Genomic DNA, 17051 nt, shown 5'->3' with positions numbered 1-17051 from the left:
GCTAGTGTGACAGCCAAGGCTGAGGACTTTCCTGTCTCTCCCACCCTCTGCAGCGGGGAATCAGGAGCTGGCAAGACAGAGAGCACAAAGCTGATCCTGCAGTTCCTGGCGGCTATCAGTGGACAGCACTCATGGATCGAGCAGCAGGTGCTGGAGGCCACCCCGATCCTGGAAGGTAAGGCCAGGTTCTGAGGGTGAGCTGGGTGCTGGCACTGGGTCTATCCAGTCTCACCTGTGTTCCCTACCACCCTGCAGCATTTGGGAATGCCAAGACCATCCGCAATGACAACTCCAGCCGCTTTGGCAAGTACATTGACATCCACTTTAACAAGCGTGGTGCCATTGAGGGCGCAAAAATAGAGCAGTACCTGCTGGAGAAGTCACGAGTCTGCCGCCAGGTGAGCCCTGGCTCCCAGTGTGAGTCGGTGCCTAGATAGGCTGGGTGGGCACCACTGTCCACATAGTCTGGGCCACCTGTTACCACACTGTACTTCCTTCTGGTCCTCGAAGTGTTCAAGGTCCCCCAGGAGACTCCTGCTCATGTGTGCTCCCAATCCTGATGTCTACTTCCAGGCCCCTGATGAGAGGAACTATCACGTGTTCTACTGTATGCTGGAGGGCATGAATGAGGAGGAGAAGAAGAAGCTAGGCCTAGGCCAGGCCGCTGACTACAACTATTTGGCAATGGTGAGGTCCAGGTGACATACTGGGGGTAACACCTGTCTTGGTGATGTAGGGCAAGACCAAACTTGGCAGTGTGGCACTGTACCAGCCCATCCAGGCTTGCCTGTGCCTTAAACAATGTGCCCTCACTTGGGCATATGTCCCTAATGTATTCTTACCACAGATCCATTTCTCAAGGTCAACACAGAGCATGGGGCCATAGCATATAGGAGCCACAGAACCAAGCACATTGACCTGCTCATACGCTAAGCTAGACTTTAAAGGTCTCTGCTGGGCCTCCTAGGATTGAGGGAGCTGGTTGCTGAGGCCTGGACCTCCAGGATTTGTTGATGACAGGCTCTGATGCTGGTTTCTGGTACTCTGTGGCTCTAAGGCAGTGGGTCTCCCTCTACCCCTTTGAGGATTGAATGACCCTTTCACGGGGGTCACCTAAGACCATCGGAAAACACAGATATTTGCATTACAATTTATAACTAGCAAAATTACAACTATGAAGTAGCAACAAAATAATTTTATGATTGGATGTCACCACAACACAAGGAACTTTACTAAAGGGTCGCAGCACTAGGAAGATTGAGACCCACTGCTCTAGGGGCTGTGCACACAGACTGTTAAGTTGAGAATTCCAACTCTATTCTCCAGAGAGAACCTTTTCAGGATTTAAGGTGTTGTGGGTGGGACAGGACCTTCTCTTCTGTACTTCTGTAACTAGCTGGCTGGCTTTCTCTCTTTCTCTCTCTCTCTCTCTCTCTCTCTCTCTCTCTCTCTCTCACACACACACACACACACACAAACATACCACACACCACATACCACATACTACATACACACCATACACACACCCAGAGAACACACAAACACATCATAAAACCATACATACACACATGCACACCACATAAAGCATATACCACACCACACACATATTGCACACCACACACACAACCACATACATACCACACACCACATACAACATACATACACACACATGCACCACATACAGCACACACCACTACATACAAAGATATACCACATACATGCACACACACATACATGCACACATGTGTACACCACACACACACACACACACACACGCTACTGAGCAGGCTGTGTCTATACTTCCCCTCTGTGGTTCACACATGGTTACAGTTGGAGGGAAGTCCCCCACGAGTGGGCAGGCACCCTGGAGCTGTGTGGAGCTGGGTGAGGTGTTGGTGCTGTGAGCTGGGACAGAAAGGAGTGGCTGGGTGGGCCTGTATAGTGCCCAGTTCTTACTCATGTCAGAGTGCCCCAGAGAAGACCACAAGACCATTCTAAATATTCTGGGGTGTTGCCCTCCTGACATCTCCTTGACACTTCCCTATCTCCCTCTTTTATGCCTCCCCGCTCTGGCCCCAGGGTAACTGCATCACCTGTGAGGGCCGTGTGGACAGTCAGGAGTATGCCAACATCCGCTCAGCCATGAAGGTGCTCATGTTCACAGACACGGAGAACTGGGAGATCTTGAAGCTTCTGGCCGCCATCCTACACATGGGCAATCTGCAGTACGAGGGTGAGGCCCCATGGTGCCGTGCTCCACAGTGCCATACTCTGCTCAGGGCAGCATGGCACCTAACTTCCAGGGGTTGGCAGTGCTGTCTGCTGCAGTGGGCATTACAGGGGATGCAAGTCAGGCTGATTTCGGTCTCAAGGGTGGTACGCTGTGTGGCGGTCCCCCACAGAGTCGGCAGGTGAGGCATTCAGAGCTGGCTGCAGCCCTTTAAGACCTCTTCCACATTTTTTTTCTTTAAGACTTAGTGTTTTCAAGAGAGGCTAAAGCTTGGAGTTCACACTGTGGTGCGAATGGTCAAACAGCTGTCTGTTAGACAAAGCAGGGCATGTACACTTATTTGACACTACTGCATACTAGAGTGAAGTGGTCCTGTGGAAGAAGGCATTGGATTACACTATGCCTTTTCACGGGTGTCCAGCATGGGTCCCCGGCAGAATAGAAGCTCTTGGAAATTCATGCAGTGAGTGAGTGTCCCCAGGACAAAGGCAACCTTGGGCTAGTGAGTCTGGAGAGGTAAGGGGAAACAGGTGCTTTGGGTAGAGACTCTGAGGACCAAGAGTAGGAGGTTTGGTGAAAGGACAAGTTCCCAACGCTGGTCCCAAAATACCGTGGTTGCCACTGGGTAGAGGCTGAGAGGGAGCCACTAGAGGCTCCAGCTTGGGTGCCAGCCTCAGTGCTAGGTGCTGTCATTTAGGGTCCATAGTCTCATGGTGAGCACAGACTGTTATGAGAACATCAATCATATGTATACTGACCATACTGATCCCACCCTCTGTGGACACGGCAGGTCCCTGAGAATAGGCGTGCCATCCTGCTCTCCTCAGGGTCCCCCTGCCCCTCTATCTCCCTTTGTGACACCATGTCCCTTGCTTCTGGCAGCCCGTACGTTTGAGAACTTGGATGCGTGCGAAGTCCTCTTCTCCCCATCGCTGGCCACGGCAGCTTCTCATCTCGAGGTCAGTGCTGTCCTCTCCTACTCTGTCTGTCCCTCTGAGGGAGGGGCCTCTGGCTCAGTTGGGCTGAGGTGGGTACCATGGAGACCTTGGACTGGAGAGTTCTGTTCAAGGAACAGTGTGTGGGCCTGGGGCGCTGTTCCTACAAGGGATGGTGCTGAGAGGTCTGGGCTGGGGCTCTGTGATGTCTGGGAAGCCAAGTAGGGTGAAGGGGGACAGTCAGGGTGGGGCTGGACCAACCTGGGCATGTGCTCTAGGTGAATCCCCCAGACCTGATGAGCTGCCTCACCAGCCGCACCCTCATCACCCGTGGGGAAACGGTCTCCACCCCTCTCAGCAGGGAGCAGGCGCTGGATGTGCGAGATGCCTTTGTCAAGGTGAGAACCCAGTGGCCAAATGTCCTCTTTGCCATGAGTTGCGGATGGACGGGTGCAAGATGTTTCCAAAGCTTGTCCATCCTGTGGGCTGGACTGTTCACTGAAGTCTCTGGCTCTCTGGTGCCCAACTTCCCTCTGCCAATTTCTAAGCCCCAAAGCCAGGCATCCCAAAGGAGTTGGCTCTGCGTTCCTCAGGGGCCCTGCTTTGTCCCCTCAGGCTTGCTTTGACCAGCTGTTCTCAGCACCCTCTAAGGTCTCACGGGGTCTGGCTGGTGGAAGAGAAGACTCCCAGTCCTCGTGTTGCTATAGCCACATATTTGCCAATCAAAGAGTCCCTAATCCGTACCGTCCCTGTGCCGGATTCTGGACCTTTAAGGTCGGCAGAGGACGGAGAGACAAATGAGGGAAGATGCTGAACCCCAAAGGGACTCCTTCCCAGCCTTGGGGTCAAGGGAAGTGCCAAGGGAGCAAATGAGTGGTTGCTGAAGCAGGAGTGCATGTGCGGTAGCAGGGACTGCCCCGTGAAGACCTGGGGTGTCCATGCCATCTGTAAGGCTGGAGCCCAGACTCGGAATGACTGCTGCTCAGAGAGGGCCTGCCTTGCCCCGTGGCTGATGGGTACCTTTCAGGGCATCTATGGGCGGCTCTTTGTATGGATTGTGGAGAAGATCAATGCAGCAATCTACAAACCACCCTCTCAGGAAGTGACGAACTCTCGCCGGTCCATCGGTCTCCTGGACATCTTTGGGTTTGAGAACTTCACCGTGAACAGGTAACGTGGGGGACCCCATGCCTGGGAAATGCTGTGCCTCTTCCTGTAAGCTGCCTGCCTCCAAGAACAGCCTCAGGCTTGGGAACTTCAGTCCTGCCTAGCCTCAGGTCAGCTGAGGCCAACCCAATTGGATACTGGGGACGGTTTACCTGGGTACTTGGGAGGTGGTCTCTGGTCTCTGAACTTATGACCTGAATCGCTGCAATTCAATTCTCGTAATGTAGAATGTCACAGAGTCCCCGAGACCACCACACTGAATATGAGAGTCAAGGTTGCTGCTTAGCTGAGCTGGCTTCAGGGCTCTCTCTGATTGCTGGATATTTGTCAGTCTCGGCCTCTCAGTGATATTCCGGTGTCTCTCTAGGGCCCACCTTCCCACTATTCTGGCATGTCCCCTATGTAGGGCCTGGTCCCTCAAGGGGAGAGCCTTGAGCCTGGCTTCCAGCCTATCTCTGTAACCCTCAGTGACCTTGGGCATGTCCTTTGCCCTTGCCGGTCCCCAGTGTCGTCTTCAGCATAGGAGTTGGACTTGATAGTTCTACCCTAGCCCACCAGATGGGAGCCTTGTGTCAAGCTGCTGAGATAGCAGAGCTGGGTCTGGAGCCAGGGCAGAGGTTGGGTGACACAGGTCCACGGTCCCCTACCCTCTGCAGCTTTGAGCAGCTCTGCATTAACTTTGCCAATGAGCACCTGCAGCAGTTTTTCGTGCGACACGTGTTCAAGTTGGAGCAGGAGGAGTATGACTTGGAGAGCATTGACTGGCTGCACATCGAGTTCACTGACAACCAGGAGGCCCTGGACATGATCGCCAACCGGCCTATGAACGTCATCTCCCTCATTGACGAAGAGAGCAAGTTCCCCAAGGTGGGCACAGCGAGCCTCAGCTTCCCCACCTGCAACCTGGGAGAGGCAGCACCAGCTGCTTCAGGATAGATGCTAACGATAGAATTTGGCTTGATCTGGGGAAGGAAGCACAGTATTGCTCCTGGGGTGGGGGGGGGAGGTATTGAGATTAGGGTCTTGCTATATCGATCAGGCTAGCCTTGAACTCATGGGCTCTAGACATCCTCCAGCCTTAGCCTTCCGATTATTTTAGTCATGAAAAAAAAAAAAAAGATGCCTTGGCCTGGAATGCTTATTTAAGGTTATGTGGTTCACCCACCTCACAGATTGGCAGTGAGGCTTAGAGCCTGTGCCAGGGCATGGTGGGAGGCAGTTACTGAGAAAGTCAAGGGAGGATGGGAGGCCTCCGGTAGGGAGGCCCTGGAAGTCAGGCTTGGCAATAGACACTCTATTCCCCCAGGGCACGGATGCCACCATGCTGCATAAGTTGAACTCACAGCACAGGCTCAATGCCAACTACGTCCCACCCAAGAACAGCCATGAGACCCAGTTTGGAATCAACCACTTTGCGGGCATTGTCTACTATGAGAGTCAAGGTACAAGCGGCGTGGGTGTCTGTCTCTACTTGTACTCAAACCTTCTCTGTCTCTAGGTTAGGGGAGAGAGGCCACAAGGTGCAGAGTTCAGAAGGGACAGAAGGAACCACAGGAAGCATGCCATTCTGTGCTTTGCTTTTAGTTTATTTTTGTCTTAAAAACAAACAAAACCAGACAAGGTCCCACTAGGTAGCCCTAGCTGGACGGTAAACTCACTATGTAGAGCAGGCTGACCCGGAACTCATGGAGATCCCCTGCCCCTGCCTCCTGAATCTGGGCTTGCTTTTGTTTTCTTATGATACTGGGGATCAAAGCTGTGCCATAAATGCCCTACCCCTGAGTTACATCCCAGGTGGTTTCTAAAAAACGCATTTAATTGTGGCAAAGCACACAGGATACAAAGTTTACCATTGTAAGTGCTTTACAATTCAGGAGCATGACTCCCATTTACCACCGCCCCTTCCAGGGCTTTCCACAACTCCACTGTCATCAGTACCATCACAACCCACTCATCATTAGTACCTCCCACCCTTCACCTAGTCCAGCACCTCCATTCCGCCTTCTGTGGCTACGATCTCACCACCTAGGTGCCTCCTGTCATCAGAGCCATGGAATTCATCTCTTAGGGTCTGGCTTATATCTCTGGTCAGTCTGGCCTGGGTTCATCCATGTTGTGGCCGAGGGCATTTTCATGGCTGACTTATACTCTGGCACGTGGCTATACCACAGTTTACTTGTTCATGTGCTAATGGGAACATGGCTGTTTGTCCTTCAGCTAATGCAAACGGTGCTGCTGTGGGCATTGGCTCTGTGCGAGCTCCTGCTTTGGGCTCTTATGGGAAACTGAAGCTCAGAAGGAACCGGTTCATGTGGGTGCATGAACCGTTCTTCCATGACCTGGTACAGCCCAGTAGACACAAAGTGAGGCCTAGAAACTTCCAGCAGCATGACCAGTGCATTGAAGTGGATGCCCAGGCATCTTCCTTCTCCCAAGAGCATGCAGCCGGTTCATTTCAAGCTGAAAATTAAGGGAGCTAGAGAGAGAGCTCAGCAGTTCAGCACTCTCTCAAAGGACCTGAGCTCAGTTCCCAGCACATGTTAGCTGGCTCACAATTGCCTGTAACTCAGCTCTAGGGGATCCAATGCCTTCTGCGGGCACCCACCCATAGGTGTCATATACATCCAGAAGGACAAATCTTGCTGGGTATGGTGGTGCACTCAGAAAATAGAGACAGGGAAATCTCTGTGAGTTCTGGATCAGCCAGATTCACAGTCTGTTTTTAAAAACAAATCTTAAGAAGAAAAGCTGGAAATTAGGCAGAGGGGTGGAAGCCCAGCTCACCTCACCCGCAGTTCTGCAATCCCTGAAGCTTTGCAGCCTTCCTGCAGAGAGCCCTGATGAGCCTCCCAGCCAGCCAGGTGTGAAAGGCCAACCTCATGGCATTCACTGTGGGTGCAATACACTGAGATCCCGCCCATTGTCCCGAATGCTCCCACCCACGAGGCCCATTGCATTCAGAGCAACCTAGGGCGGTGGGCCATGCTCCCACATGAACTGGTCCAGAAATCAGTGTGTGTATGCAGGGCCTGATACAGTGGTAAGCACCACCTTTCTCCTCTCAGACAGGGACACCAAAGCCTTGAAAGGGACTTTCTTTATGTCACATGTGAGGCTGACATAGCTCTAACAAGAGACCCTGCTGTTGTAGTTCACCCTTCCTACATCATACCAGGTTCAGGATCTGCTCTCGGGGGTGGCCCGAGTCCTGTGTTTGGCTGTGTTGCCACCCCTCAGGCATCTTTAGCCTGTGGATACCTCATCTCCTGCACCTCCCTAGTTCCTCTGTCCCTGAGAATGGCATGTTGGTGCCAGTTCCAGAACACAGTAAAACACACTGTCCTGCCTAGTCACGGGGTGGTGGTATTAGCCACCCATTGATGGCTTACAGCATCCACATGTAGTCTCCCTCGGGCGATTCCTTCGCTGGACTCTGGCATCTCAGTTCAAAAGGCCCGCAGTGGCTTAGGGATGACCCGGTTGGGAAGGGAGCCTCATTCTGTCCTCGAGACAGAGACCTGTACTTCCTACCTAGACTGCGAGTGGGGATGAGTATTTGGGGGTTTGCCCCTCGTTTCCTCTGTGATCTTGGGTGAGCCACTGTCCTCTCCGGGCCCAGTGCCCACACTGTGGAATGGGTGTGGGTAAGCGAGGTGAATTCTAAGGTCCTTCTGGCTTGGATGTTGTGGGTTTGGGGAGCCCTTGCCCAGTGATTGTGGGGGCAGATATGGCTGTTCTCTGCTGCCAGGCTTCCTGGAGAAGAACAGAGACACCCTGCATGGGGACATCATCCAGCTGGTCCACTCTTCCCGGAACAAGTTTGTAAAGCAGATTTTCCAGGCCGACGTTGCTATGGTAAGATTGCTGGATGTTCCTTTGAGCAGAAGGGGCCCTGGAAACTAGGCCTCTCGGTATGAGACTCAGAGAAGGGCTATGAGGGAGGTCACTTGGGTCCTTACCACAGAGGCCCACCTCTAGACAGTCACAAGGGGAGACATAGGATTGTGTGGAAGGTGGGCCGCCCTGGACCCTGAGCGGATACAAAGAACTGCGTACTCTGCCCCTTTGAAGGGTAGGCAGTGTCAGTTGGAGTTCTTGCTGGGCTGTATGGCTTTTATTCCATTCCTTTCTATGTCCCTGTTTCCCAGGGCACAGGAGAGGGGAGCAGGGAGGGTAGAGCCACCATTCTCCATGCCGATGCAGGTGTCTGACCTGCTTGGGATGGTGGCCAACCTTGACGTCTACCCCAGGCCCTCCCAACCCTGTCTCGGTGGCTGTTTGGCTCTCTCAGGCACATTTCTTCCTCCTCACCTGCCTGTGGTTCCCCTTGTAGTTTCTCTGTGGTTATTCATCCGGCACTGTCGGCCAGGCAGCCGTTTCCTCGAAGGTAAAAGCCCCAGCCTGGGGCCCAGGATGACTGCGGTGGGAGAGCTCACCCTCACGGGGCTGACTCCAAGGGAGAGAGGGCTGGGTTTTTCTGCCTTTTGTGGAGTGTGGGGGCTGTTTTGTTTGTTTTTGGTTTTTTATTTTTGTGGAGTGGTTTTTTTGTGGAGTGGTTTTGGGTTTTTAAGTTGCGTGTGCTGCAGAAATCTCTGTTTCTTAAAGGGGAAACTGAGACCTACAAGAAGAAAGTTGGAGAAGGTCCCTAAGCCTTTTCTGCCCCACCCGTTATTGTAACTGCTTCCATGATCACATGCCCTAAAGACTCAGTGGGTCTCTGAGGACACGCTGAAGTGTAGGGACAGGTGGCCTTCTGTTTCGTGGAGCGGGACTGAGGTCAAGGAGGGCTTCATTTACCCTAACGACACATCCTTTGGGGAGATCAGTTAGAACACCTGCTTCAGGTCTTGGCTGCTGTGGCATTTCCCATTCCAAAGGAGCTAGAGGCCATGGCTACCACCACCATTCCATCTCCTCTCTGCTCCCCCACTTCCCAGGTCATTGTCTCCTCTCTGTCCAGGGCTAACAGCACATATTTGGCCTGTTCTCGGCCTCTTCCAGAGCCCTAACATAGACCCAACACCCTGAGTGTCAAGGGGAGAAGTGATACCAAACCTGTCTAGATAAGGACTATCTTCCTTCCTGTGGATTCCTCTGGTTCCCACACCCATAACACACACACACACACACACACACACACACACACACACACACACACACACACACACCACTTTCTTTCCTGGCTGTGATATACAAAGAAGACACTTTAGCAATGATTGATTGTGACCTTGGACAAGTCCCTTCACTGTGCTGAGACAGCTTCCAATCCTGATGCAACTCTAGAATGGGTAGTCTGTGAATGTGCATATTCGTGTGTGCGCGCGCGTGTGCGTGTGCATGTGCGTGCGTGCGTGCGTGCGTGCATGCGTGCATGGGTGCGTGTGTGCGTGTGTGTGTGTGTGTGTGTGTGTGTGTGTGTGTGTGCACGCACATGCACACATATGGGTATGGAGGCCAGAGGGCCACCTTAGATATTGTTCCTCAGGAGCCATACTCCCCCTGCCCCTTCTATGAGACAAGTTTTCTCACTGCCCTGGAGCTCACCATGTAGGTTAGGCTGGCCCATATGTTCCAGTTCTGTTGTGCCTGTTCCCTCCCCCAGCACTGGGATTATGAGTGTGTACCGCCAAACTTACCTTTTCGTATATGGGTTTGGGGGAATTGGAGTCAGGTCTCCATGCTCTCAAGGCAAGAGCTTTACTAACTGAGTCACACTCCAGTCCACGAAAGATCTACAACTCCTGGGAACGGGGCTGCTTTCTTGCGGGAATTGCCCTGAGACAGTGTCTTAGCTACAGCTCTTCCCTCAGGGTGGAGACCTATCGCAAGCAATGCTTACAGGAACCTCAGCCCTCTGCTTGGGCAAATCCCTAACTCCTGAGTTCTCATCCTTTGACTCTTGTGTCTGCTGCCCCAGGGCAGTTCAGGGCATCATAACCTACTCATCCAGGGATCAGAGAAGCGGAGGTAGGCCATCTTCCAGGCATGGGCTGTACCTGGAGGAATGTCTCATCCAGCCAAGTCCACAGGGCAGCTGCTCACTCGCACCTGCAGTATGTCTGCTCATTGGCAGACACAGACACCATGGTGACATCTGCCTTCCCTCAGACCCTTTCTGTGTCCTGTTCACATTGGCCTCTGAACTTTTTTGGCTTCAGTCTTTGCCTCATCCCTGAACATCTACCGATGTCCCAGAAATCAGTAATCCCTGAGAAGGAGGCTTTCCTGAATAAAACAGAGCCAGATGAGAGCCCGGATGGCTGAGGCTGGGAGAGCAAATCCCACACAACCCTTCATCTACTCAGCTATTCACCCATTATCTACAAATACTTATTGAGTGCCTTCCATATGCCACATGCTGCCCAAGTCCCAGAACACCGCAGTAAACAGGTAGAAACCCAACCAAACCAAACCCCGTACTTAGTCTAGTGTTCCAGCAGAGGGGGAACTGTGAGAGATCCAGTAAATTAATAAAGCATGAAGTGTTTGTGAGGTGGCATGGAGAGGGATGAGGCAGAAGGGTTGGTTTTAGGCCCTGTGATTTTGCATGAGGCACAGGACAGGCATTACTGGAAAATTGGTAGGAACGTGAAAGCCCCCCTCCCCAAGGCGGGCTTTGCAAGGAGAGGGATGGGTGTGTGCAAAAGTTCCAAGTGTGCTCCAGGCAGATCCAAGAGACTGGAGTGCCAGGAAGGGTGCAAACATACGGTGGGGACCAGAGGCTCCTGGAGTAGATTCTGGGGTGTCATGGATCCCCATAGGGACCTTGGCTTTCCCTGGAGGAACCGATGTCACTGGAGGGTTTTGAGTGCAGAGGGATGTGGCTAATTTCCTTACCTGGGCCCCAGCTGCTTTGTGAATGGGGTTGTAGAATGCCTGATGGGGTGGCAGGGCAGGAGCCCAGTGTGAAGGCTGAGGTGGGGAAAGGAAAGAGCTAGGCTGAGGATCCACCCAGCTATGGAAACTGTGGGTGGCATCAGATTCTGGCAAGGACCCAATGGCTTGTCCCATATAAGAGAAGGGTCATGAGGAGAGTCCCTAAGGATTTGGCTTGCACAGAAGGGAACAGTCTGTGCACCTTGAAGGACACCGAGGAGCTGTACAACCATACCCCAGGTGACCAAGGTGTTGATGTGTGACCTGGTGCACATAGGCCCTGGTGACACAGCAGTGAGTGAGGCAGACCTGTCTTTGTGAGGCAGGGCAGGCAGAAGGGAACAACTTCAAGATGACAGAATCTTGAAGGGTGTGTGGTCTGTTCAATGTTGTGTGTTCTCATTATGTATGTCCTGTGCCACATAGTGATCATGCTATGTGCATGTTATGCATGTACATGCAGGGGTGTGTGCTGTGAGGGAGTGTGTTGTGTGCTCTTAGTGTATGTGTGCCATGTGCATGCATGGCCGCTACATAGTGTGCTTGCTGTGTGTCGATGCCATGGGGAGTGAGCATGATACATATATGCACAGGTATGCATGCCACATGTACTTTATAGTATACATTCAGAAAGTGTGCTGGGTGTTGTGTTCTTACCATGTTTGTGTCATATGTATGCATTTATTCTGGACGGTGTGCATGCTGTGTGTGAATTATATGCATTTGTCATGTGGGATATGTATTTTGTGAGTGATATGTGTGGTATATACATGCCTGGTGTGGACAGGTCATGTCTGCTTTATGGTGTGCATGCTGTTTGCATGCTACACACGTGCATGTAGTGTTTACACTATGTACAGCATGTGTAGTGTCTGCATGCTCAGGTGCCACCTGTGTGTATAATTCTGTATGATGCCCATGTGTGTGTGCTTTGTGTGTATGTTCTGTGTAGGAGTGTGTACACGGTGAGATGTGTGCACTGGGTGCATGTATGCTACGTGCATATGGTGTGAGCTATGTATCTGCTCTACTCTGAATTATATGCTTGGTATGTATGTGCTGTTGCTGAATCAAGAATCCTGATGAGGCAGAACAAATATTAACCTAGCCCTAGATCCCCTGAACACAATTTTTAATGTTCTTCAACGGAACTTGAGGTGAAAAATACTTGTTTCAGAACCAAAACATTTGCTTTCCTACAGGGTTTATTAGAAGCTATAACATATCAACTGGATTTAGTGTAGGTTAAGTACCTTTATCTCCCAAATACCCCATACACGTGCCTCTGCATCCCAGATTTACAGTAGTGTGTGGGTGTGCGCGCGCGTGCGCGCGCACGCGCGCGTGCAGGTGTGTAAATGCAGCACAGGTGTGCAGAACTCCCCAGAGGTCAACAGAGGCTGTCGGACCCACTGGATCTGGAGTCACAGGTTGTTGCGAGCTGCCTGTGTCCTCTGAGAGGTCAGAGCAGTAAGTGTTCCTCTCTCCAGCTCCCTGCACTCCATAGTTTCGATGCAAAAGGATATGATTGAATTATAGCTCTAAAAACATACAACAAGATCAAATTTACTAGTGAGTTCTCACACAAAAATGGCCAGGAAAACAGTATGTGGTGGTACTGTGTTCTTTCTAATCTGAGTTCTGCAATATTCCAGAAGGCTCGTTTCCTGTTTGCTTGACCTCAGCTCTTCCCGAGTCCCCTTTCTCCCTGTTATTTCCCAATGTTCTGAGAAGACAACATATAGGTGGGGGGTGGGGAGGAGAGGGCCTGGGTGGCTCAAGCAGCAACTGGGAGTGCAGCAGCTAGGGGCACAGCAGCTGGGAGCACAGAAGCTGGGAGCACAACAGCTGGGAGCACAGCAGCTAGGGGCACAGCAGCTGGGGGCACAGCAGCTAGGGGCACAGCAGCTGGGAGCATAGCAGCTGGGAGCACAGCAGCTGGGAGCACAACAGCTGGGAGCACAGCAGCTTAGGGGCACAGCAGCTGGGAGCACAGCAGCTAGGGGCACAGCAGCTGGGAGCACAACAGCTGGGAGCACAACAGCTGGGAGCACAACAGCTGGGAGCACAACAGCTGGGAGCACAGCAGCTGGGAGCACAGCAGCTTAGGGGCACAGCAGCTGGGAGCACAACAGCTGGGAGCACAACAGCTGGGAGCACAGCAGCTGGGAGCACAGCAGCTAGGGGCACAGCAGCTGGGAGCATAGCAGCTGGGAGAACAGCAGCTGGGGGCACAGCAGCTAGGGGCACAGCAGCTGGGAGCATAGCAGCTGGGAGCACAACAGCTGGGAGCACAGCAGCTTAGGGGCACAGCAGCTGGGAGCATAGCAGCTGGGAGCACAGCAGCTGGGGAGCACAGAAGCTAGGGGCATAGAAGCTAGGGGGCACAGCAGCTGGGAGCACAGAAGGTGGGAGCACAACAGCTGGGAGCACAGCAGCTGGGACCACAGCAGCTGGGAGGATTATCCAGATTACCCACACTGCCCTGGTCTACAAGCAGAGCAGGATAGGTCATGAGCTGTGCTGTCACCTCCAAGGCTCCCAGGGGGTGCAGTGACCAACCCAGGTGGCTGCTTATTGCACATGGACTCTCCACTCACCCCATTAGGAGGGTAGATGGCAATGTTTTCACTTAGGAAACAATGGAGACTCAGTACTGTTGGTGGTCAGCCTAGGCCATATATGGGGTTTGAATTAGGTTTGTCTAACTCCTGTCACTAAGATGACCTCAGTATCCTGAGGACGCCAAGTCTTACACAGGGAGGGAATAGGACCCAGAGAGACTGCTGCTGGCCCAGAGTCTCCCAGCTGATGGTAGGGGTTCTGGAGGGACACTACTGGGGTCCTAGGGAATGCCCTATAGTGGGTCTCTGAGGTCCAAGTTCCAGCCCAGATCAAGAGATCCCAACTACCCATATACTGGCCTTGGTGACCCTCCCTGGTGCTTCCCTCCCTCCAGGACAGCTGCTGGAGGGTGGGAGGGGAAAGGCACGGCCCCTCCCATCACTGTCTGTCTGTCCCCTGCTACAGGGTGCAGAGACCAGGAAGCGCTCGCCTACACTCAGCAGCCAGTTCAAGCGGTCTCTGGAGCTGCTGATGCGCACACTGGGCGCCTGCCAGCCCTTCTTTGTACGATGCATCAAACCCAATGAGTTCAAGAAGCCCATGGTGAGCCTTGGAGGGCATGTGGTGGGCAGGGGTGGAGGGTGGAGAGGGAGGGGGTAAGATGGATGGGGTCGGTGGGCAATGGGGAGCCTTGTTCTCTCTGGGGACTAGGGGTCTTGTCAAGTTGCTGGGAACCTAGGGGCTCCAAGGTCATGTTAACCCTGGCTTTGCTATCTCCCAGCCGAGCAGTTGTACATAAATCAGACACTGCCCTGTGCCTCAGTTTCCTTGAGAATGAAAACTCACAGCCACTTTCTCCTCAGAGACCATGCTCCAAGATTGTAGAGTGCCTGTTATGTGCTTAGTAAATACAAATGTGGCTCATGATAGGGCCCCTCCTTTGAAAGCTCTCCTCCCCTTAGTTCAGTGCCCTCCTCCTCCAGGAAGTCCTTCTGGACTCCTTTGCTAAAGGTCCCTCCTTTTTACTATTAGTGACAACATTTGTTAGCCCTTCCATACACGGAGTAGAGTCCCTTTCAGCACATTGCCTAAGAGGAAGTGACAGTCCTGAGTTGTCACATGGGAGCTCCGGGATTGAGGGGCTCAGGCAGACTAGCTGCTAGCTCCCTGCTTCAGTGCAGGCCCTGAGAGGTGTTGTTTATCCAAAGGAGGGGAGAGGTGGGGGAAGCTGGGTGTGGGGCTTGGGGAGGGAAGGAAGGAAGGCTGGGGAAAGTGGCTGAGAGGGAGAGGAAATGGACCACAGAAGCCGACCTTCCGCACGCTGTCCCCGCCAGGAAGCCATTTCCCAGCGTGGGTGAGTCCTGTCCTCTTCAGACCTCAGGTTTCCCTGAGCCAGGGCATGCAGGGTGACAGGGCTGAGCACCGGCTCCCTGGAACCTTTTCCCAGCCCAGGCCTCCACCTTTGCAGGAGCTTGCCCCCCTCCCCCTCCTCTGAACACCTGCTACACTGAGGATGACATCATTTATGTTCTTGGTTGTCACAAGGTCTTGCTATGTAGCCCTACCTGGCCTAGACCTTGCTATACAGACTATGCACAGGGACCTCTCTGCCTCTGTCTTCTGCTTGCTGGGATTGAGCATGACCAACCCAGCACATGATGTTGCTATTCTTAAAGTAAATCCTGCCCCATATCTCTCTGCTGCAAACCTTTCTTGGTTCCAGTCACCCATGGGACAAGGCCCAGACTGGTAGCTTGGCTTCAGAAGGCCCCTGGCCTTGCTTTCTGCCTTTTCTGTCTTTCTGGACTCAGGATGTAGTCCTGCCATGAAGCCATCACGGTGGCTACTATGAGCCGGTTATAAGGCAGTGCCTCTTCCCTAAGGACCTAAGCCAGCCCCTGGAGAGTCGTTTGGATAACATGGTTCTGCTTGGGGGCTGTGTAAAGGGTAGCCTGGGGTTGTGAGGAGTACCCACCTCTGGGTGGCCTTCACTGTGTCCTGGCCTAGGCTCTTCAGCTCCCTCCATGTCCTCCACCCCTAGCAGGGCATACACTTTAAAGCTTCTGCCCCTCCTCACGTGCTCACCCTCCTCCGGCCTTGGAAGACCCTCCCCTAATATCCATGAAACCTCTTATGTCTCCCAAGACATGGACCTGTGTCTTCTCTGTGATCTGATCCTATAGCACACAGTTGTCCACCTGCAGGTCCCCACTTCCTGCTGCCACATGGGTCTGACCAACAGTCCTGGCCTCCTGTCTGGCTTTGCTCCTAGGAGGCCTCAACTTCTGTGTGTTTTCTGCCTGTGCTGGTCAGATAGTGGCCTTGCCGTGATGCCTCTGGTTCTGGCCCCGCAGCTCTTCGACCGGCACCTGTGTGTACGCCAGCTGCGCTATTCGGGCATGATGGAGACTATCCGCATCCGCCACGCAGGCTACCCCATTCGCTACAGCTTTGTGGAGTTTGTGGAGCGCTACCGCGTGCTGCTGCCTGGGGTGAAACCAGCATACAAGCAGGTACAAAGCTGGGTACACCAACAGGGGAGAGGACCCCAGTTTTACCTGTGACAGTGACTGGAGCTTGACATCTACTTGACCACATTAGGTACTTCTGCAAAGATAGGGCAGGATAGAAGGACACCCTTGAAGGACGCCGTGGTGTCTATCATCCAGTTGGTTTGAGGAGAAAACAGACATTCACAGAAGGCAGGGCCAGGCTGGGTCAGTCACACAGCCATGCAGGGACAGACCTGTCTCTCAATCTTGAGAAGGACACTTGAGGGCTTTTCCATATACTGTAGTACTCTTGTCTTCCGCACAGGATGACCTCCAAGGGACATGCCAGCGCATGGCTGAGGCCGTGCTGGGCACTCACGATGACTGGCAGATTGGCAAAACCAAGATCTTTCTGAAGGTGAGCACAGCCTGTCCTGGCCTCCACGGCTCTGCCAATGTCCTGAGCTCTCCATGATGTTTCAGAGGGGGCTACAGGGTATCTTGATGTGTGTGTGTGTGTGTGTGTGTGTGTGTGTGTGTGTGTGTGTGTGTGTGTGAGAGAGAGAGAGAGAGAGAGAGAGAGAGAGAGAGAGAGAGAGAGAGAGAGAGAGAGACGCATTAGAGATAACTCACAGGGCCAGGCACTGACTCCAGCTTAGAGCTGGATAACCAAAGTGTGTTGGTTGTCTTGTCAGACCAATGCCGGGCATTCACACCCTGTGGTGGTCTGTGGTGTTCAGCCTGGTGTATTTGGGCAAGTTACTAAGCATTTCTGCCTTCTCTTCT

General features: G+C 53.0%; 1 protein-coding gene across 7 annotated transcripts in view; it reads left to right on the top strand.

Annotated features, from left to right (window-relative positions):
* Positions 1-17051, top strand: part of Myo7a (myosin VIIA) — a 70288-nt gene that overhangs the window by 22218 nt on the left and 31019 nt on the right. For 5 of the 7 annotated variants that reach the window (XM_006229744.5, NM_153473.2, XM_006229742.5 and 2 more), the window contains 13 exons: positions 54-175; positions 256-398; positions 574-687; positions 2080-2233; positions 3113-3189; positions 3444-3563; positions 4193-4335; positions 4989-5199; positions 5639-5774; positions 8081-8187; positions 14239-14376; positions 16128-16286; positions 16591-16683. In XM_006229744.5, coding sequence (XP_006229806.1) covers positions 54-175; positions 256-398; positions 574-687; positions 2080-2233; positions 3113-3189; positions 3444-3563; positions 4193-4335; positions 4989-5199; positions 5639-5774; positions 8081-8187; positions 14239-14376; positions 16128-16286; positions 16591-16683 — 1717 coding nt within the window. Of the gene's footprint in view, positions 1-53; positions 176-255; positions 399-573; positions 688-2079; positions 2234-3112; positions 3190-3443; positions 3564-4192; positions 4336-4988; positions 5200-5638; positions 5775-8080; positions 8188-14238; positions 14377-15013; positions 15128-16045; positions 16287-16590; positions 16684-17051 lie in introns of those variants that run through there. The other 2 variants (XM_039102487.2, XM_039102483.2) reach the window with 2 other exon arrangements.

This window comes from Rattus norvegicus, chromosome 1 (assembly GCF_036323735.1).
Source record: "Rattus norvegicus strain BN/NHsdMcwi chromosome 1, GRCr8, whole genome shotgun sequence".
Classification (NCBI taxonomy): domain Eukaryota; kingdom Metazoa; phylum Chordata; class Mammalia; order Rodentia; family Muridae; genus Rattus; species Rattus norvegicus.
Note: the sequence above shows the minus strand (reverse complement) of the source record. Positions and strands in the feature narration are given on the sequence as shown.